Source organism: Monodon monoceros, unplaced genomic scaffold, assembly GCF_005190385.1.
Source record: "Monodon monoceros isolate NGI ecotype Baffin Bay Population unplaced genomic scaffold, NGI_Narwhal_1 Super_Scaffold_5, whole genome shotgun sequence".
NCBI classification, from domain to species: domain Eukaryota; kingdom Metazoa; phylum Chordata; class Mammalia; order Artiodactyla; family Monodontidae; genus Monodon; species Monodon monoceros.
The window spans coordinates 92,390,188-92,412,819 of NW_021703782.1; the positions used below are offsets into that span (position 1 = coordinate 92,390,188).

Below are 22,632 nucleotides of genomic sequence, written 5' to 3' on the forward strand. Positions count from 1 at the left end.
TTTAAACACAAACTGTCTCTCACCATAGTTCAACATTTTACTTTTACGTTATTTTACATGTATCTTAAAGTTACATGTAACTTTTACATTCTTAAAAGCATGAGAGTGTTAAAATATTATCTCATGTACAGTAGGAATTACTTAATATTCCTTTATAACTAAACTTTTTCCTAATAAAATTATCTTAGAATAAAGCAGCACACTCCAAAAGTTCCACTTAGAACTATAACTCTATCTCCATTCACAATCATATATATTCTCATTTCCATATTCATTTATAGAAACATTTAACTCCCACACATTTCTGTGTCACTAAAAATATTCTGGAGTAACTAGCATTATAGCAAATTGCATTTAAAACCTAACAGCTGATATTCACTTTGCGTGAATAGCTCTATGACACTTAAACAAGGACTAACAGGAATTCCTTTTATTGAAAAAAATCTAAAACTAAAGAATGAAAATTATTGTTTGATTAGTGGATAATCTACTTTCCAATTACAGTTGTTATATTGCTTTCATAACAATTTTTAAAAAGATATTTTAAAATATTCAAATCCTTTCAAAAGATTATCTTACAAGCTATATACTCTTCACAACTATACAGTAAATGAACTAAGACAGCTGTTTAGGGGGAGTTCCCTGGTGGACTAGTGGTTAGGATTCCGGGCTTTCAACACCATGCCCAGGTTCAATCCTCGATTGGGTAACTGAGATCCCACAAGCCGTGTGGCGCGGCCAAAAAAAAAAAAAAAAAAAAAAAAGACAGCTGTTCAGTATTGGAGGAAAGTCACTGTGGCACTATTAGTTTAACACGTTTTAAGTTATTTATTGATTCAACATATATTTATTGTGTATCCATGACATACATACAGGCACTAAGGTAGAGTCTAAGGATGCAATGACGAGCCACAACTTGATTTGATGCTAGTTCTCATGGTTCTTAAACATTCCCGTGAAGATAGAGATTATCAAATAATTACACAAATGGATGTATAATTAGAGTCTAAGATGAGTAGTCTGAAATAAAGAAATAACATTCTATAAGTATTAAAAACAATCATTGTAGGAATCAAGGTTTTTGGTTTTTTTTTACATCTTTATTGGAATATAATTGCTTCATACTGTTGTGTTAGTTTCTGCTGTATAACAGAGTGAATCAGCTATACGTATACATATATCCCCATATCCCCTCCCTCCCACCCTCCCTATCCCACCCCGCTAGGTGGTCACAAAGCACCGAGCTGATCGCCCTGTGCTATGCGGCTGCTTCCCACTAGCCATCCATTTTACATTTGGAAGTGTATATACGTTAATGCTATTCTCTCTCTTCGTCCCAGCCTCCCCTTCCGCCCCCATCCTCAAGTCCAATCTCTACATCTGTGTCTTTATTCCTGCCCTGGAATTTGGAATTTTCTAGATTCCATATATATATATGTGTTAGCGTACGGTATTTGTTTTTCTCTTTCTGACTTACTTCACTATGTATGACAGACTCAAGCTCCATCCGCCTCACTATAAATAACTCAATTTTGTTCCTTTTTATGGCTGAATAATATTCCACTGTATATATGTGCCACATCTTCTTTACCCATTCATCTGTCAATGGACATTTAGGTTTCTTCCACCTCCCGGCTATTGTGAATAGTGCTGCAATGAACATTGTGGTACATGACTTATTTTGAATTATGGTTTTCTCAGGGTATATGTCCAGTAGTGGAATTGCTGGGTCATATGGTAGTTCTATTTTTAGTTTTTTAAGGAACCTCCACACTGTTCTCCACAGTGGCTGTATCAGTTTACATCCCCACCAACAGGAATCAATGTTGAATCAACTTGACCTAGACTGGGAGTAGCGGGAGCAGTGTCAGAGAAGTCTCCTACAGGAAGTAATGCTAGAGCTGAAATGTTAGATTAATTAGGTTAATTAGGGGTGGGGGACAAAATAACACTTCCCCCTTTAGAAAGATCACTGTAGCTACAAGGTTGAGAATACACTAGACAAGAGAAAAAGAGACTATTACAGTAGAACAAGCTGGAGATGACAGAAGTTGTTAGTGGCCAAGGAAATGGAGAGAGATGAACAGACCCAAGAGCTTTTTAGGAAGTTAAATCAACAGGACAGTGACAGAATAAATAAGAAGTCAAGAATGAGGAAGAAGGTGTCATGGATGGTTCTGAGGTTTTTGGCTCATATAGTTAAATGGTATATTATTCGTACTGCTGCTGTAACAAATTACCACAAACTTAATGGATTAAAACAACACAAATCTATTATCTTACAGTTCTATAGGTCAGTAGTCTCACTGGGCTAAAATCAAGTGCTGCTTTCCTTTCTGGAGGCTCTAGGAGAGAATCTGTTTCCTTCCCTTTTCCATCTTATAGATATGCCTGAGTTCCCTGGCTTGTGGTCCCCTTTCTCCAACTTAAATGCCAACAACGTTGCATGTCTCTGACCCTTCTGTGGTCATTTCTCTCTGACCACAGCCAGGACAAAATTCTTTGCTTTTAAAGACCCATGTGGGAGGGGGACCTTCAAGATGGTGGAGGAGTAAGACGTGGAAATCACCTTCCTCCCCACAAGTACATCAAAAATACATCTACATGTGGAACAACTGCTACAGAACACCTACTGAACCCTCGCAGAAAAACTCAGACTTCCCAAAAGGCAAGAAACTCCCCATGTACTTGGGTAGGGCAAAAGTAAAAAGAAAAAACAGAGGCAAAATAATAGGGATGGGACCTGCACCTCTGGGAGGGAGCTGTGAAGGAGGAAAAGTTTTCAAACACTAGGAAGCCCCTTCACGGGCAGAAACGGGGGGTGGGCATGAGGGAAGCTTTGGAGCCACGGAGGAGAGCACAGCCACAGGGGTGCGGAGGGCAAAGTGGAGAGATTCCCACACAGAGGATCAGTGCTGACCAGCACTCACCAGCCCGAGAGGCTTGTCTGCTCACCCGCCAGGGCGGGTGGGGGCTGGGAGCTGAGGCTCCGGCTTCGGAGGTCACATCCCCAGGGAGAGGACAGGTTGGCTGCGTGAACACAGCCTGAAGGGGGCTACTGCGCCACAGCTAGCTGGGAGGGAGTCTGTGAAAACGTCTGGAACTGCCTAAGAGGCAAGAGACCATTGTTTCGGGGTACGCAAGGAGAGGGGGTTCAGAGTGCCGCCTAAACGAGCTCCAGAGACGGGCGTGAGCTGCGGCTATCAGTGTCGACCCCAGAGCCGAGCATGAGACGCTAAGGCTGCTGCTGCCGCCACCAAGAAGCCTGTGTGCGAGCACAGGTCACTCTCCACACCCCTCCTCCAAGGAGCCTGTGCAGCCCGCCACTGCCAGGGGCCCGTGATCCAGGGACAACTTCCCCAGGAGAAAACACGGTGTGCCTCAGGCTGGTGCAACATCATGCCGGCCTCTGCTGCCGCAGGCTCACCCCGCATCCGCACCCCTCCCTCCCCCCAGCCTGAGTGAGCCAGAGCCCCCTAATCGGCTGCTCCTTTAACCCCCTCCTGTATGAGTGAAGAGCAGATGCCAGAGGGTAGCCTACACGCAGAGGCGGGTCCAAATCCAAAGCTGAACCCCAGGAGCTGTGCAAATAAAGAAGAGAAAGGGAAATCTCTCCCGGCAGCCTCAGGAGCAGTGGATTAAATCTCCACAATCAACTTGATGTACCTGCATCTGTGGAATGCCTAAATAGGCAAGGAATCATCCCAAAATTCATGCGGTGGACTTTGGGAGCAATTGTAGACTTGGGGTTTGCTTTCTGCATCTAATTTGTTTCTGGTTTTATGTTTATCTTAGTTTAGTATTTAGAGCTTATTATCATTGGTAGATTTGTTTATTGATTTGGTTGCTCTCTTTTTTTCTTTTAATATATATATTTTCCTTTTTTTCTTTTGTGAGTGTGTATGTGTATGCTTCTTTGTGTGATTATGTCTATATAGGTTTGCTTTTACCATTTGTCCTAGGGCTCTCTCTGTCCGTTTTGGGGTTTTTTTAGTATAGTTTTTAGTGCTTGTTATCACTGGTGGATTGGTTTGGTGCTCTCTTCTTTTTTTTTTTAATTACTTTTTTATATTTTAAGAATTTTTAAAATTTTTTATTTTAGTAACTTTATTTATTATCTTTTTTTCTTTCTTTCTTTCTTTTTTCCCTTTTCTTCTGAGCTGTGTGGCTGACAAAGTCTTGTTGCTCTGGCCGGGTGTCAGGCCTGAGCCTCTGAGGTGGGAGAGCCGAGTTCAGGACAGTGGTCCACCAGAGACCTCCTGGCCCCACATACTATCAGTTGGTGAGAGCTCTCCCAGAGATCTCCATCTCAATGCTAAGACCCAGATCCACTCAACAACCAGCAAGCTCTCGTGCTGGACACCCCATGCCAAACAACTAGCAAGACAGGAACACAACCCCACCCATTAGCAGAGAGGCTGCCTAAAATCAGGATACGGTCATAGACACCCCAAAACACACAACCGGACGTGGTCCTGCCCAACAGAAAGACAAGATCCAGCCTCATCCACCAGAACACAGGCATCAGTCCCCTCCACCAGGAAGCCTACACAACCCACTGAAGCAACCTCACCCACTGGGGTCAGACACCAAAAACAATGGGAACTACGAACCTGCATCCTGAGAAAAGGAGACCCCAAACACAGTAAGTTAAGCAAAATGAGAAGACAGAGAAACAGCAGATGAAGGAGCAAGGTAAAAACCCACCAGACCAAACAAATGAAGAGGAAATAGGCAATCTACCTGAAAAAGAATTCAGAGTACTGATAGTAAAGATGATCCAAAATCTTGGAAATAGAATGGAGAAAATACAAGAAACGTTTAACAAGGACCTAGAAGAACTAAAGAGCAAACAAACAATGATGAACAACAAAATAAGTGAAATTAAAAATTCTCTACAAAGAATCAACAGCAGAATAACTGAGACAGAAGAACGGATAAGTGACCTGGAAGATAAAGTAGTGGAAATAACTACCACAGAGCAGAATAAACGAAAAAGAATGAAAAGAACTGAGGACAGTCTCAGAGACCTCTGGGACAACATTAAACACACCAACATTCGAATTATAGGGGTCCCAGAAAAAGAAGAGAAAAAGAAAAGGACTGAGAAAATATTGGAAGAGATTATAGTTGAAAACTTCCCTAATATGGGAAAGGAAATAGTCAAGTCCAGGAAGCACAGAGAGTCCCATACAGAATAAATGGAGAAACACACCAAGACACATATTAATCAAACTGTCAAAAATTAAATACAAAGAAAAAATATTAAAAGCAGCAAGGGAAAAGCAACAAATAACATACAAGGGAATCCCCATAAAGTTAACAGCTGATCTTTCAGCAGAAACTCTGCAAGCCAGAAGCGTGTAGCAGGACATATTTAAAGTGATGAAAGGGAAAACCTACAACCAAGATTACTCTACCAAGCAAGGATCTCATTCAGATTAAACGGAGAAATTAAAACCTTCACAGACAAGCAAAAGCTAAGAGAATTCAACCCTACCAAACGAGCTTTACAACAAATGCTAAAGGAACTTCTCTAGGCAGGAAACACAAGAGAAGGAAAAAACCTACAATAATAAACCCAAAACAATTAAGGAAATGGTAATAGGAACATACATATCAATAACTACCTTAAATGTAAATGGATTAAATGCTCCAACCAAAAGACACAGACTGGCTGCATGGATACAAAAACAAGACCTGTATATATGCTGTCTACAAGAGACACACTTCAGACCTAGGGACACATACAGACTGAAAATGTGGGGATGGAAAAAGTTATTCCATGCAAATGGAAATCAAAAGAAAGCTGGAGTAGCAATTCTCATATCAGAGAAAATACACTTTAAAATAAAACTATTACAAGAGACACTGAAGGACACTACATAATGATCAAGGGATCAATCCAAGAAGAAGATATAACAATTGTAAATATTTATGCACCCAACATAGGAGCACCTCAATGCATAAGGCAAATGCTAACAGCCATAAAAGGGGAAATCGACAGTAACACAATCATAGTATGGGACTTTAACACCCCACTTTCACCAATGGACAGATCATCCAAAATGAAAATAAATAAGGAAACACAAGCTTCAAATGATACATTAAACAAGATTGACTTAATTGATATTTATAGGACATTCCATCCAAAAACAACAGAATACACATTCTTCTCAAGTGCTCATGGAACATTCTCCAGGATAGACCATATCTTGGGTCACAAATCAAGCCTTGGTAAATTTAAGAAAATTTAAATTGTATCAAGTATCTTTTCTGACCACAACACTATGGGACTAGATATCAATTACAGGGAAAAAGTTTGTAAAAAATACAAACACATGGAGGTTAAACAATAAACTACTAAATAACCAAGAAATCACTGATGAAATCAAAGAGGAAGTCAAAAAATACCTAGAAACAAATGACAGTGAATACACGACGACCCAAAACCTACTGGATGCAGCAAAAGCAGTTCTAAGAGGGAAGATTATATCAATACAATCCTACCTCAAGAAACAAGAAACATCTCAAATAAAAAACCTAACCTTACACCTAAAGCAATTAGAGAAAAAAGAACAACAAAAAAAAAAACCCCAAAGTTAGCAGAAGGAAAGAAATCATAAAGGTCAGATCAGAAATAAATGAAAAAGAAATGAAGGAAAAAATAGCAAAGATCAATAAAACTAAAAGGTGGTTCTTTGAGAAGAGAAACAAAATTAATAAACCATTAGCCAGACTCATCAAGAAGAAAAGGGAGAAGACTCAAATCAATAGGATTAGAAATGAAGAAAAGTGAAGTAACAACTGACACTGCAGAAATACAAAGGATCATGAGAGATTACTACAAGCAACTATATGCCATTAAAATGGACAACCTGGAAGAAATGGACAAATTGTTAGAAAAGCACAACCTGCCAAGACTGAATCAGGAAGAAATAGAAAATATAAACAGACCAGTTCCAAGCACTGAAATTGAAACTGTGATTAAAAATCTTCCAACAGGGACTTCCCTGGTGGCACAGTGACTGAGAATCCGCCTGGCAATGCAGGATACACGGGTTTGATCCCTGGTCCAGGAAGATCTCACATGCCATGGAACAACTAAGCCCATGCACCACAACTACTGAGCCTGTGCTCTAGAGCCTGTAAGCCACAACTACTGAGTCCACACACCTAAAGCCCTGCACTGCAATAAGAGGCCCACGCACCGCAATGAACTGTAGCCCCCGCTTGCCACAACTAGAGAAAGCCCACATGCAGCAATGAAGACCCAATGCAGCCAAAAATAATAAATTGAAAAAAAAATATCTTCCAACAAACAAAAGCCCAGGACCGGATGGCTTCAGAGGCGAATTCTATCAAACATTTAGAGAAGAGCTAACACCTATCCTTCTCAAACTCTTCCAAAATATAGCAGAGGGAGGAACACTCCCAAACTCATTCTACGAGGCCACCATCACCCTGATACCAAAACCAGCAACGATGTCACAAGAAAAGACAACTACAGGCCAATATACTGATAAACACAGATGCAAAAATCCTCAACAAACTACTAGCAAACAGAATCCAACAGCACATTAAAAGGATCATACACCATGATCAAGTGGGATTTATCCCAGGAATGCAAGGATTCTTCAATATATACAAATCAATCATTGTGATAAACCATATTAACAAATTGAAGGATAAAAACCATATGATCATCTCAATACATGCAGAAAAAGCTTTCAACAAAATTCAAAACCCATTTACAATAAAAACCCTCCAAAACCTCAACATAATAAAGGCCATATATGACAAACCCACAGCCAACATCATTCTCAATGGTGAAAAACTGAAACCGTTTCTACTAAGATCAGGAACAAGACAAGGTTGCCCACTCTCACCACTATTATTCAACATAGTTTTGGAATTTCTAGCCACAGCAATCAGAGAAGAAAAAGAAATAAAAGGGATCCAAATCGGAAAAGAAGAAGTAAAGCTGTCGCTGTTTGCAGAATGACATGATACTATACATAGAGAATCCTAAAGATACTACCAGAAAACTACCAGCACTAATATATATGCTATATATGTATCTGTTTATATATATTTCATCATGAACAGAACGTTGACACAAATATGAATGTTAAAGGTGCTTCTGGGGAAGTCTCCGATGGATATGAGGAATATGTTATTGGAAACTGTAGGAAAAGCAGTCCTTGTTACAAAGTGGCAGGGAACTTGACCAAATTGTGTTCTAGTGTTTTGTGGAAAGTAAAAGCTGTCAGTAATGAACTTGGATATTTAACTGAGGATATTTCTAAGCAAAATGTTGAAGGTGTGACCTGGTTTCTCCTTGCTGCTTATAATAAAGTGTGAGAGGGAGACAACTGAAAAAGGAACCAGAACTTGAAGACCGAAAATTCTCAGCTTATTCTTATTGCAAAAAATGAGAAAGTGCGTTCAGGAGAGAACACCAAAGACATGGCTGGACAGAGAATATGGGTGTGTGACATGGATCCAATCAACCATCTCAGCAGAAGCACTGCTAGCTTGGACTGAAGAGAACAGAGGTGGGATGAAATGAAGAAAGGCTGTCAGACTTCTGGGGTTCTACAAGCAGGAAGTTAGATGTTAGAGATGTCTGGATGCAAACAAGCGTCATCCTTTAAGTACAGGGAGGAATGACTCTGAAGGTGGGTCAGGGGTCAGCAGGGCTGCTACTGCCACCATGGGTCCAGAGAGCACAGGCCCAGGCAGCAGGACTGTTTCCTCATTGGTTCCCGAGGGGTTGGGGACAAAATTCAGGGAGGAGAAGGCAGAGCCACCACCCTTGTTAGAAAATTGAGCCAAATAGGATTTCACTCTCAAGCCTTAAAATCTAATGGAATTTTCCACAGAAGTTTCTTAAAATTAGCCACATATATTAATGTCATACAAATAATTTCAGCACACAAATGTGTACTGTAGAAATGTTGCAGGCTGGAGAGTAAAAGATGTGAGTTCTAGTACTGATGTTGATATAATAAACTAAATCTTTGAATAAATTAAAAATCTAATGGAATTTGCCCTGCTAGGTTTTGGACTTGCTTAGGACCTGTCAGCCTTCTTCTTTCCAATTTCTTCCTTTTGGAAGGGGAATGTCTATCCTATACCTGTCCCACTATTGTATTTTGGAAGCAGATAACTTGTTTGGTTTCATAGGTTCACTATTGGAGAGGAATTTTGCCTCAGGATGAATCATACCTCTAGTCTCACTCATATCTGATTTAGATGCTATTTAGATGAAATTTTAGACTTAGAGTTGATGCTGGAATGGGTTAAGACTTTTGTGGCTGTTGGAATGGGGCAAATATATTTCACATGTGAAGATTGAATTTTGGAGGCTGAGAGGGTGGAGTGTTATAGGTTAAATTGTATCCTTGCAAAACACATAGGTTGAAGTCCTAAGCCCTAGTACCTCAGAATGTGACTGTATTTGGATACAGAGTTTTTAAAGAGGCAGTTAAGGTTGAATAGGGTCATTGAGAGTGGGCCCTAAGCCAATATGACTTGTGTCCTTATAAGAAGAGGAGATCAGGACATGCACATACAGAGAAAAGACCATGTGAAGACACAGGAAGAAAAGACACAGGCCATCTACAAGCCAAGGAGAAATCAACTCTGCTGACAACTTGATCTCAGAATTGTGAGAAAATAAATTTCTGTTGTTTAACAACAACAAAAAAGAATTACTAATACATGCTACTACACAGATGAACCTCAAAAACATGCTAAGTGAAACCAGACACAAGAGACCATATACTGTAAGAGTCCATTTATATGAAAGGTGTCCAGAAGAGGCAAATTTATAGAGACAAAAAGTACATTAGTGGTTGCCCAGGCCTGTAAATGGGAAGTGACTGCAAACAGGCATGAGTTTTCTTTCTGGGTTAATGGAAATGTTATAAAATTAGATATTAGTGAAAGTTACACACTTTAAAAAGTTACTGAAGATTCTTGAAGTGTAATCTTAATACAGGTGAATCTTATAGTATGTAAATTATATCCAAAGTTGTTTAAAAAATTTTTTTAAATAAAAAACAAAGACTCATGTGATTAAAATGGGCCCACCTGGATAATCCAGGATAATCTTCCCATCTCAAGGTCCTTAACCTTAATCACACGAGCAAAGTTCCTTTTGCTATGTAAGGTAACAAAGTCACAGATTCCGGGGATTATGACCTCGGCATTTTTTGGAGGGATGTGGGGAGAATACTATTCTGCCTACCATACTCCTTAATGATATATAAAATGTATTCAGTGGTTAAAACTCAAACTTATTCAGGGGAGACTGCCTGATGTCTAAGTCTTAGCAGAATAAAAAATACAACAACATTATTAACATGAAGTAATTAGTACCAGTAACTAGTCTTCTAGCTATCTAGTTAATGGCAAACACTTCCTGTAACTTGCAAGATTAAAAAATTATTCAACTCTTAGCCACCTTTGGAGTTTACTGAAAATACAGATCAAGGAAAGGAATAAGCCCTAATGTCTGCTCAGGTGATCTCCTTGTGTTCAAGTTCTCTCTCACTGAGACCCCAAGGACTTACCCCTTTTAAGCTGCTGCCAATTTTTCTATCCTGCCACTTTTTCTATCCACTGAGGTTTCTTGTCTTCAGCACTAGCTAAATAAGACGATGAAATCTCTTCTGCTTGAATCACCCTTTCCTCCTCGCTCAGTTTTCTTTTCCTCTTACAGATAAACTCACAGGCCCATTTCCCTGTAAGGATTTTCTGCTCAATAACAGATGGAGAAGAGATACAAAAATTAAGATGAGGTCTTTTGCCCCTAGTCTAGAGCTCCCAATTTTCTTTTAGATACTATAATTAGAATGTTCTAACCCTCCAGCTAACGTGCAGTATGGGAAATCAATGAACAGGGGACTTGGACACAGATTCAATTTGGGTTCTCATCTCAGTATTACCAGTTACTATTTAATATTGGGAAAATTACCTCACTATGCAGGACTGATGGACATAACAGTGACAACTCTGAAGGGTGGTTATATGAAATATAGAAAATAAAAATAAAATACCTAGCACACTGCCTGCCACATGGTAGTTGCTTAATAAATACTAGCTATTACTGTTATTATTACCTAGTGTTCTCTATCATTTAGATTGTCAACCTCACTAGATTCTTGTCAGCCCCATTCTGACAATTCTCTGTCAGTAAACTGTTTTTCATCACACAGGGTACAATTGATTAGCACAACTTTCTAGATTACACTCACATGACAGGCCTCCCAGGCCAGTCTGAATCTGGGGATCACAAGCTCTCTTCTACTATACAATCTCATGCTAGTTTACGTCATATTCTGCCTCAACTCAGTTTCATTCCTATTTGAACCTGGGCCTACAGATCAATCCTAGCATCAGAAAACTACTGTACACTCTTTGCCTTGGCAATGAAAAATGAGGCAAAAAGAAATCTAGTTTTGAAAAACGAACTCCAAATTGTGTCTTTGTGTCCACTCTCATCTTTAAAACTGTACAGATGCAAGAATTTTAAGATGATTTTTATGCATCACTAGGATAAATTCTTTTTTTGTTGTTTTTTTTGTATTTTTCTGCGGTATGTGGGCCTCTCACTGTTGTGGCCTCTCCCGTTGCGGAGCACAGGCTGTGGACGCGCAGGCTCAGCGGCCATGGCTCACGGGCCCAGCCGCTCCGCGGCATGTGGGATCTTCCCGGACCGGGGCGCGAACCCGTGTCCCCTGCATCGGCAGGTGGACTCTCAACCACTGCGCCACCAGGGAAGCCCTAGGATAAATTCTTAATTGAGAGGTAGCATACCTTAGTACAAGCCTGAAGGGTAAATCTGCTTTCCTTCTGGACCATAGGTGGTTTAGATGAAACTTGTACTTGGGTCTGAGGTCAAGCAAGACACCTCCCAGGAGCTATGTTCCATTCTTACACAGAGCCCTAAAATCACAGCTAAGAGCATCCAAACTGGCCCCAAATCAATAGTTCCCACCACTTGATCTGCAGGGCTTATAGTTATTACTCTAAGCATTTTGAGATAACTATAAAAGAATCAAAAGAATTCACACTTTTTTTTTTAATTGAGAACAATAGCTATTTTTTAAATTATTTATTTATTTATGGCTGCATTTGGTCTTCGTTGCTGTGGGCAGGCTTTCTCTAGTTGCATCAAGCGGGGGGTTCTCTTGTCGCGAAGCACAGGCTCTAGGTGCGCGGGCTTCAGTAGTTGTGGCACACGGGCTCAGTAGTTGTGGCTCATGGGCTCTAGAGCTCAGGCTCAGTAGTTGTGGCACATGGGCTTAGTTGCTCTGCAGCATGTGGGATCTTCCCCGACCAGGGATTGAACCCATGTCCCCTACACTGGCGGGCGGATTCTTAACCACTGCGCCACCAGGGAAGTCCCAAGAACTCACATTCTTTACTCAGTTTTTCACCAGGTTTCTCTGTGTATCTGAAATCAGGTTAGACCAATCTCCCAACTGCCAGCACATAATCACAGGATCTTGATATTTACCAATAATGAGAGCCTCTTTACATAGGAATGGTACCTTGGCCAAATTCCAGTTTGACAATCTGCCTCTACATATTAAATTCTCAAAATGTTACTTCTTATCAACCAAATAATTATTATGAACCTATTGAATGTTCCACACTATGATGGATGCTAAGAATATGAGACTTCAGTAACTGTCTGCCAAGAGCTTGTGAAATTTAGCAGTTCATATTACTACTATAGTATGATAGACTGCTAGATCTGAAAGAGGGCCTGTCCCCTACACCAGAGACATTAATAAATCACAACACACAGATGCAGATTTCTTAAGTCATTGTTCTTTCAGTTACCATTATAAGATAATTATGGAACTTGGCATTCAATCTCCACAATAAGTAGTTCCAATACACATAAACAGTACAGAAATAATATAGAGAGTAAAATGCAATAGATCCAAATCAATAAGAATTTTAAATTTTCACTGAGAGTCTAGGAGTCTACAGAACATGATATGGACTCCCTCTGCTGGTGCCTAATAGCAGCAGCTCCATGACACCAATAATATCACGGACAAAAGAGCAACAAAAGCCAAAGGACTAATCTAAATTCGCTTCTATGTTTTTTTGTTTGTTTTATAAATTTATTTATTTATTTTTGGCCACGTTGGGTCTTCGTTGCTGTGTGCGGGCTTTCTTTTTAGTTGCAGCGAGTGGGGGCTACTCTTCATTGTGGTGCGCAGGCCTCTCATTAAGGTGGCTTCTCTTGTTACGGAGCACGGGCTCTAGGTGCGTGGGCTTCAGTAGTTGTGGCACATGGGCTCAGTAGTTGTGGCAGATGGGCTTAGTTGCTCCACAGCATGTGGGATCTTCCCAGACCAGGGCTTGAACCCATGTCCTCTGCACTGGCAGGCAGATTCTTAACCACTGCGCCACCAGGAAAGTCCTCGCTTCTATTTAGATTAGGGGATGTTTCATGGTGGATTTGACTATGGATCAATCAAAGGTGACAGTAAAAATTATTGTGCTTTATTGCAACTGCTTAAAAAAAAAAAAGTAACTAGCAAATTGTAAATCTTGCATATTTGTGCTATTAAAACAGAGGGATAAAAATATTTAATTTGTTTTCATTTGGACTGCATTGTGTGATATTTAGCAGCATATTTTCTCTCCAAAATAGATTTCTCTTAGTTTCATTTCGGTTCAAATTAAACTATTATTATTTTATTTATTTATTTATTTATTTTTTGCGGTACTTGGGCCTCCCACCGCTGCGGCCTCTCCCATTGCGGAGCACAGGCTCCGGACGCGCAGGCCCAGCGGCCACGGCTCACGGGCCCAGCCGCTCCGCGGCACGCGGGATCCTCCCGGACCCGGGCACGAACCCACGTCCCCTGCATTGTCAGGCGGACTCCCAACCACTGCACCACCAGGGAAGCCCCGAATTAAATTATTTTTAATCTGAATCTTTATAACTTGGTGAAAAGAGGAGGTCAAAGACCATAGGGGAATACTGACCTGTGATTAGTCCATAGAGCACACAAATCACACTTGGTTATTTGAGAGAACAGAATTGTATTAGCTGGTTATAGCCAGTAAAGCTATCACCAGAGCTAGCTTTTTACAATACCACACTTCTATAAAACTCATGTAATCTTTAGTCTGTCCTAAATGCAACTAATATACTAAAACAGATTCAGTGGGCTTCCAACTTCCAGTACTAGCAGAATAGTTTGGTTAGAGTAATCCTGCCACAAATATAATTATAAATTCTGGAAAAAATACTAAACATTCATTATTTGAAGGCACTAGAGACTGACCAAAATCAGGCAGAAACTGCAACTGGTGAAATTTGGGAATTGGTGGCCTTTTGCACTCCTCAATCCACGAACAGCTTGTATAGCCTCACCTTACTGGCTTGAGGTATCAGAGGACAGAGTTCAGGACTGGCAGAGTAACCAGAAAATTAGGGGAGAGACTTGAGAGGGAAAGGCAGAAGGAGTAAAGCCTAAAACATGCCTATAAAATCCACCCAAGGTTTTTGCTTTCTGCTAAACTACACATACATGGGGGAGACAAATAAAGCACTAAAGCAGCAACTGGAAGCTTTAAAGAATGAGCAGAGATTTCAGCTGCTGCCCAACATAAGGGAGACAAGAGTTTGGAGTATGAGTTGAGCCAAGCCATCTGCTAGAATGAAAATCACATTTCAGAGGAATATAACAGAATTCAGAGTCTCTACAATGTATTAGTCATAATATCCAGTATTCAATAACAAATCACTAAATATAGTAAGAAAAAGGAAAATGTGACTCATTCTCAAAAAAAAATGCAGTCAACAGAAACCAACTCAAAGATGATCTAGATGATGCAATTAGCAGTGACACAGGACCGGTATCTAGACTCTTAAAAAAAAAATGATAATAAAAATAACCCAAATTTTTAAAAAAGGCTTGAACAAACACTTCACAAAGGAAGATCTGCAATGGCCAATAAGCGCATAAAAAAGTGTCCAACATTTGTCATCAGGGAAATCCAAGTTAATACTACAATGAGATGTCACTTTACACCCTCTAAAATGGCTAAAATTGAAAAGACCAACAATGCTATATATGGAGCAACCAGAATTCTCACACTTTACTAGAGGGAATGTAAAGTACATTCACTTTAGGAAAAGGTTTGGCAGTTTTCCATAAAGTAAACTGTACACTCAGCTGCTCCATTCCTAGATATTCATCCAGATATCTGCACAAAGACTTACAAACGAATATTCAAAGCAGCTTTATTCACAATGGCCAAAACTGACACAACCCCAAAGTCTCCAAAAAGGAATGAATAAATAAATTGTGGTAAGTTCATACAATGGAATACTAGTCTGCAATAAAAAAGAATGAACTATTGGTACATGGCATAACATGGATGACTCTCACAGACAGTACAGTGCGTGTAAACAACTGGACACAAACACGTTTATATGACGTTTAAAATAAAACAAGACTAAGATTAATCAAAAAATATGATGCATCAAGTAAGGAGTTTAGACTTGATATGGAGAGGAAATAGAAGTTTGCTTCAAGTTCTTAAGCAGGAGACAACTTACAAAGTGGAATTTAATGCTTTCTAGAGATTAAATTTTACTTTTGAACTTATTTTTAAATAAAAACTCCTTATTTGGGATGTATCTAACTTGACTTGCTTTACAGAGCTCTTAACACAGGTGAAACATGTATGAAAAGTTTTTTGAGCAAATGAAAATAAAGGAGTGGATATTGCCTAGTGACAATATAACTTCTTTAAAAGTGGTTCTAATCTCAAGTAAAAGAGCATGGGAACACAAATGTCCGAGGAGGACTTAAGGTTTACAGTGTGCATAATATTAACAGATTAACACATAGGATTAATAGCTATTAAGGATGTTACATATCTGATGAAACACATCTGATGAAACGTTGGACTTGCTTCAAATATGGGGTTTTACTTGGCTATTCATTTTTAATTCTGGCTCTAGTAACAGCCCTATGCTAAATTTTCTGTCAAAATACTTTACTATATGAGGAAAAAGTTCCTAGCATTTACCTTGTCCTGAAGGGTTTGCTGCCATCTTCCTATTTTCTGTTTCAACTATGTTCCGTGGCAAGTGGTCTGCACTTTACAATCACCTGTAAAAAATAATGTGCAGACACATACCTTCATCTCTTAAGAAACATCTGTCTGAAGGGCACACAGACTTAAACGCCTCAAGTTATTTAATTAGAGCGTGAAGGTTAAATGTTTATTCTCGCCGATGTTGATACCAACATTCACCATTACTGTCTTTAATTACTTCATTAGGTTGTGTTTACCAAATACTACCAAATGTATCAACTAACTGATAGCATCAATACAATCACAGGGCTAGGAAGAAAAATCACTCATCTGTAGTGCCTCTCGATTCATTTTAAAAACGTACCCAGCAACTACTGTGTATACTGAAAGCTAGAAAGGAAAAAGAGCCGAATATTTATCGCGTACATACTCTGCACCATACAAGATCTGTAAGATGATTGAAATTAATTATTTTATTTATCACCACTTCATAGATAGGGAGATCGTGTCCAAGGTCACAAAGCTAGTGCGAAAACTTTGGACTGTTAGCTTCCAAACTTCGTGCTTTTGTACTAGGCCCTGGGGGGGATCCCAAATGAGCAAGACCTTACTCCCGCCCTCAAGAAACATATAATCCGGTGGAAAAAGAGAGTCTCATTCAAGCAACCGTACTAAAAAAGTTTAACAAACGCGCTCTTTACAAGGAGTAAACAGTGCTCCGGAAGCAGAGATGAACTGATTCTACCGGCGTGACGAGGGATGCCTTCTGGGGTAAGCGGGAAAGTACAAGAGCGAGCAAACAGATGTCGATTTGGAACGAAATAATATTAGGTGTCTCCTGCAGCAAAGCACAGAGCGAGCGAAGCCGGCTTAGGACGGGAGGGACATGAGGGCCATCTTGTGACGGGGAACGTCAATCAGGGATGTGACAGGGCTGGACCTGCGTCTCAGAAAGGTCCCGGGGCGGGGGGCGTGCGTGGAGGGCAGGCAGGGCGGGGGCTGCGGCTGATACCAAGGAGAGGAGGGAGAGTGAGAAATGCTGGGAGGCAAGGCTGGCGGGGAGGCCACTGCCCTGTAGCAAGGAACGGCGGCAGCGGGTCGGCGCCGGGGCCACACACCTACATCCCCGGCGCCGCCAGGCGGGCCTACTTACCGCGAGGCTAGGGAGCCCGGGACCCGCCTCGCCTTCTGGTCGCGTTCTCCGAGGGGGCGCAACCACTTAAAGACCGGCAAACCAAGCTCAAGGCCGCGTTCTACCACCTTCTCGCCCCCGCTGCGCTTCCGCCTCCTGATGACTTACACCCGAGGGACCGGAATTCCCGCCTGCTAACGGCTGTTCTTCACGGCGATTCGTACTTTAACTGCTACCTAATGCATACGCCACTTCCCTTCCAAAGAGTGGCAGCCAGAGAGGCTCCTGGACCCTGCATGCCGCACCATCGGGGGCGGAGCCCGAACGGTGCGGGGCAGAGACCGGCTGGGTCCCTAGCACCGCAATTGGCTCTTTCGTCCAGGCCGCTGCGCAGTGACGTATCCTGCCGGCTCGACTAGGTAGGGGCGGGGCGGAGACCGGCTGCGTCCCTAGCTCTTAAAGTGGCGAAGTCACCGACTCAGCCGGTTCTGCGACGATGTGAATCCACTTCGGTTGGGAGTGAGGCAGAGCTGCGGTTGGGACCCGGAGAGTGAGCTTTATCAACCATCTCGGGTTGCGCGTCTTAACGTACACAAATCCCAGTGATACTTTTCTTTTATAGTTTAAATAATTATACACTAAACTTGTAGAAATTTTTACTACTGTGCAAGAATCTGTATTTAAGGAATGGATATGCCACATCTCAGAACACTGTCTCTCCTAGTGGGATCGCCTGAAGGCCTGATTCCAGCACAGTAGAGCTACGTATCTACGTTGAACAGTAACCTTGTATTGATGTGTGTCACGTGTCCTGTGGTCGTTAACCATCTGCACGTCCTTCTTAATAATCGATGTTTGCTCAGTAATAAACGTTTATGATGCACAATTTTGTTGAGCATGGATCCATGACAAATAATAGCACTACCGAGCATTTATTAAGTGCCTTGTACGTACGAGGTGCTTCCTGTGCATCAGCTCTGGTCCCGTCATTCCCTGAGTTATGTATGATTCGTATTTATTTATATACTTACATGTGATTTATTTATATATGTATTTATGATTTATATATCAGACTCAGAAATGTTCATTTACTTTATGCCTTTAGTTGAATTTCAGCGACTAAAGTCCTGTCAGATGCAAAGGTCCAGGTTCTTAAATCTCACACATTGTCTCTGCTCTGGAGGAAGGAATTCCTCTGAGACCAGCTCCGGGAGCTCAGTAGTCTGCTGACTACTTTAATCTAGATATAAAGTGAGCATTTTGGTAGTTGGCCAGGACAACTTTTCAGTTAAGAGACCTTTCTGAGTTCCGGCCTGACGAAAATGATCACTTGGATATATATGGCTGACAGCACCTTAGGAGAATTTTTTGGTTTTAGGTTGCCTGACGAGACAATATAGAAACTAGGGCATAAGAAAACTCCAGTCTAAGTCCCAAATGGACATCCTGAGCAAGCTTGTTTAAGCTGAAAAGAAGAGTCCTACCCCAGAACAACATTTTGTAATTTCCTGGTAAATTCAGCCTCCCAGGATTCACAGAACATTATCAGGAGAAAGATAAATTTAACTTGCTGCTGATTGTTTTATTTGGTGAGTGTTAGCTCTTGGACCCCCGTCTCCTCCTTGAGAGATTTTGGGACTTCAGTGTCACAAGAATTTTAACCTATTAGTTCATAGTGGGTCAATTTACTTGGGTTCAAATCCCACCTCTGACACTTAATCGTTTGATGCTTCAGTTCTATCATCTGTAAAAAGAAAATAAAAATAAATGAGTGACTACTTCATATCCATTAGATGGCTACTATCGAAAAAAAAAAAAAACCCAGAAAATAAAATAATGAGTGTTGGCAGAGAAATTGGAACCTTCGTGCATGTAAAATGATACAGCCGCTAGTGGAAAACAGTATAATAGTTACTCAAAAAATTAAGGTTTTTGGGGGGTTTATACACAAAAGAACTGAAAGCAGGGCCTCCAAGAGGTACGTAAACATCCGTGTTCATAGCAGAACTATTCACAATAGCTAAGAGGTGGAAGCGACACAAATATCCTTGAACAGATGAATGAATAAGCAAAACGTAGCATATACATACAATGAAATATTATTCACCTTTTAAAAAGAAGGAAATTCTGATATATGCTACAGTATGCATGAACCTTGAGGATATTATGCTAAGTGAAATAAGCCAGTCACAAAAGGACAAATACTGTGTGATTTCACTTATATAAAGTACTTAGTCACAATCACAGAGACAGAAATAGAATGGTGGTTGCCAGGGGCTGGGGGGAAGGGGACAATGAAGAGTTGTTATTTAATGGGAATAGTGTTTCAGTTTTATAAAATGAAAAGAGTTCTGGAGATGAATGGTGATGATGGGGGTAACTATGAAAGATCTGTGTCTTACTGGATATCTTGTTACTTGATCAGTAAGTCAGCTGATAAGTAGACAGAGCCTACATATCTACTAGGGGAAAGTCCAAGACAAAAGGGATGCATGTGACCATCCTGTGGCGCTGTTAACTGATAAGGAAATGCCAGGTAGCAGTCTGTGAAGTGCTTCCTCCTGAAGCCATTATGATTATTACAGACCTTCAGTATCAAGGTAGAGAGCTGAGAATAGTCCTCAGGTTCCAGCTGGAGCCACCCTAACCCTCTTGTGCTATTTTATGATTAAATATTTATGGGAAATGCATTATGCCAGACAGCCTTTAAAATAAACTGGGTAGGAATTTGAGACAATTAGTGTATGACTTACCTATTCCTTGTAACAAATTATCCCCAAACTTGGCAGTTTAAAACAACAAATATTTATTCTCTTACAGTTTCTGAGGAGCTGGAATCAAGGCAGCATAGAGGGGTAGTTCTGGCCGAGGATCTTTTTTAAGGTTGCAGTCAAGATGCTAGCAGGGGATATAGTCATTCTGAAGGTCAACTACGTGGAAGGATTTACTTGCAAGCTTACTCATGTGGCTAAGGGTAGGAGGCTTCAATTCCTTACCATGCAGGCCTTCCCATAGGGTTGCTCATGACATGGCAACTCACAGCCAGAGCAAGTGATATGAGAGTGATCAAGTCAGAAGCAACAGTATCTTTTATAACCTGATCTTGGAAGTGACATACCACTGTTTCTGCCATATACTGGGTGTCACACAGACCAGCCTTGGTACAGTGTGGAAGGGAACTATTACAAGGCTGTGCCTACTAGGAGGTGGGATCATTGGGGCTGGCTTTATCCATTCAGGCTGCTACAGCAGAATACCATAGACTTGATGGCTTCTAAACAACAGCAATTGATTTCTCACAGTTCTGGAGGCTGGGAAGTCCAAGATCAAGGTGCCAGCTTGGTTGGGCTCTGGTGAAGGCCCACTTCCTCATTCATGGATGGCTGTCTTTTTGCAGCAACCTCACATGGCTGCAGGGGTGAGGGATCTGAGTCTCATTTACAAGGGCATTAATCCCATTTATGAGGACTCCCACCCACATGACCTAATCACCTCACAAATGCCCCACCTCCAAAGGCCATCACATTGGGGATTAGGATTGAGGTAGGTGTGGGAGGGATACAAACGTTCAATCCAAAGCAGGGACCAACCTAGAAGCTGGCTACTACAACTACATTGCTCAAACAAAATGTATTCTTACTTCAGATCCTATAATAGAAAATGAAGTGAACTTAGTCTAGGAGACTTTTACCTACAAAAAGGGGCAGAATTGCCCACTGGCTAAGAGAGCAGCCTCTAGAACCAGACTCTCTGGGTTCAGATTCTTGCTTTGCCACTTACTGGGTGAACACTTAGACAAATTATTTCTCTGTTCCTCAATTTCCTCATCTGTGGAAAAGGGTAATAAAAGCATCCTCTACCACATATGTCTGGTTGGACACAAGAGCATTTTCCACCTTATAGGAATACAAGGGAAGCTACCCTTGAAGGAGAAGTGGGTTTCAATTAAGTCAGGACATAGGTGATTCGATGGTTTGTTTAAGGAGAATTTGCTTACCATGGAATGAAACCTCTAGAAACCTTAGGGGAATCTTTTCATTGAATCTTTGCTGTATGCTAGGACTCTGCATGTATTATCTCAAGACCAACCTTTGAGAAGGATACAATGATCATCTATCAATTTTAAAGATGTGGATACATTGAAACTTGTCCAAGATGCTACCATTTTTTGATTACAGTAGTGAACTAAACCACTAGGTGAAGTTGCCCATTGGCATTTATAACCGTGGCCAAGGATAATAATGCGAGGGAGGGGTTCCCTGGTGCAGATTGAGACCCACTCCCCATGTGGAGTCAGGTCTAGACCATGGTTTGCAAGCCAAGTCTGTGTGTCACAGATACCAAGGCATTAGGCCACTCTGCTTCTTCATACATGGGGGAAGGAAAAGAGGTGTCTTCTCAGGTGGGGCAAGGAGAGGGGGTCCGCAAGAAGGGGTGAGGGTTAGATTAGAAGTGTTTCGTTTAACACATTGATGGACAACCTGGAAGCAATGGACAAATTCTGAGAAATGCACAACCTGCCAAGACTGAATCAGGAAGAAATAGAAAATATGAACGGACCAATCACAAGCACTGAAATTGAAACTGTGATTAAAAATCTTCCAACAAACAAAAGCCCAGGATCAGGTGGCTTCACAGGAGAATTCTATCAAACATTTAGAGAAGAGCTAACACCTATCCTTCTCAAACTCTTCCAAAATATAGCAGAGGGAGGAACACTCCCAAACTCATTCTACGAGGCCACCATCACCCTGATACCAAAACCAGACAAGGATGTCACAAAGAAAGAAAACTACAGGCCAATATCACTGATGAACATAGATGCAGAAATCCTCAACAAAATACTAGCAAACAGAATCCAACAGCACATTAAAAGGATCATACCATGATCAAGTGGGGTGTATTCCAGGAATGCAAGGATTCTTCAATATACGCAAATCAGTCAATGTGATAAACCATATTAACAAATTGAAGGAGAAAAACCATATGATCATCTCAATAGATGCAGAGAAAGCTTTCGACAAAATTCAACACCCATTTATGATAAAAACCCTCCAGAAAGTAGGCATAGAGGGAACTTTCCTCAACATAATAAAGGCCATATATGACAAACCCACAGCCAACATCGTCCTCAATGGTGAAAAACTGAAAGCATTTCCACTAAGATCAGGAATAAGACAAGGTTGCCCACTCTCACCCCTCTTATTCAACATAGTTTTGGAAGTTTTAGCCACAGCAATCAGAGAAGAAAAGGAAATAAAAGGAATCCAAATCGGAAAAGAAGAAGTAAAGCTGTCACTGTTTGCAGATGACATGATACTATACAGAGAATCCTAAAGATGCTACCAGAAAACTGCTAGAGCTAATCAATGAATTTGGTAAAGTAGCAGGATACAAAATTAATGCACACA

At 40.9% G+C, this 22,632-nt stretch overlaps 2 protein-coding genes across 4 annotated transcripts in view; one reads left to right on the plus strand and one right to left on the minus strand.

The window, feature by feature from the left end:
• Positions 1–17,380, minus strand: part of INIP (INTS3 and NABP interacting protein) — a 30,582-nt gene extending 13,202 nt beyond the window's left edge. Inside the window, exons 1-3 of one of the 3 annotated variants that reach the window (XM_029201611.1) lie at positions 17,243–17,369; positions 16,081–16,163; positions 874–1,020 (exon numbers count right to left, since the gene is read on the minus strand). Coding sequence is in view for 1 of the 3 variants with exons in the window: in XM_029201610.1 (XP_029057443.1) it covers positions 16,081–16,105 (25 nt within the window). In the remaining 2 variants the exon portion in view is untranslated. Of the gene's footprint in view, positions 1–873; positions 1,021–16,080; positions 16,164–17,242 lie in introns of all 3 variants that reach the window. The other 2 variants (XM_029201610.1, XM_029201612.1) reach the window with 2 other exon arrangements.
• The window catches only part of KIAA1958 (KIAA1958 ortholog), a 234,566-nt gene that overhangs the window by 203,532 nt on the left and 8,402 nt on the right, over positions 1–22,632 (plus strand). The window lies entirely within an intron of this gene.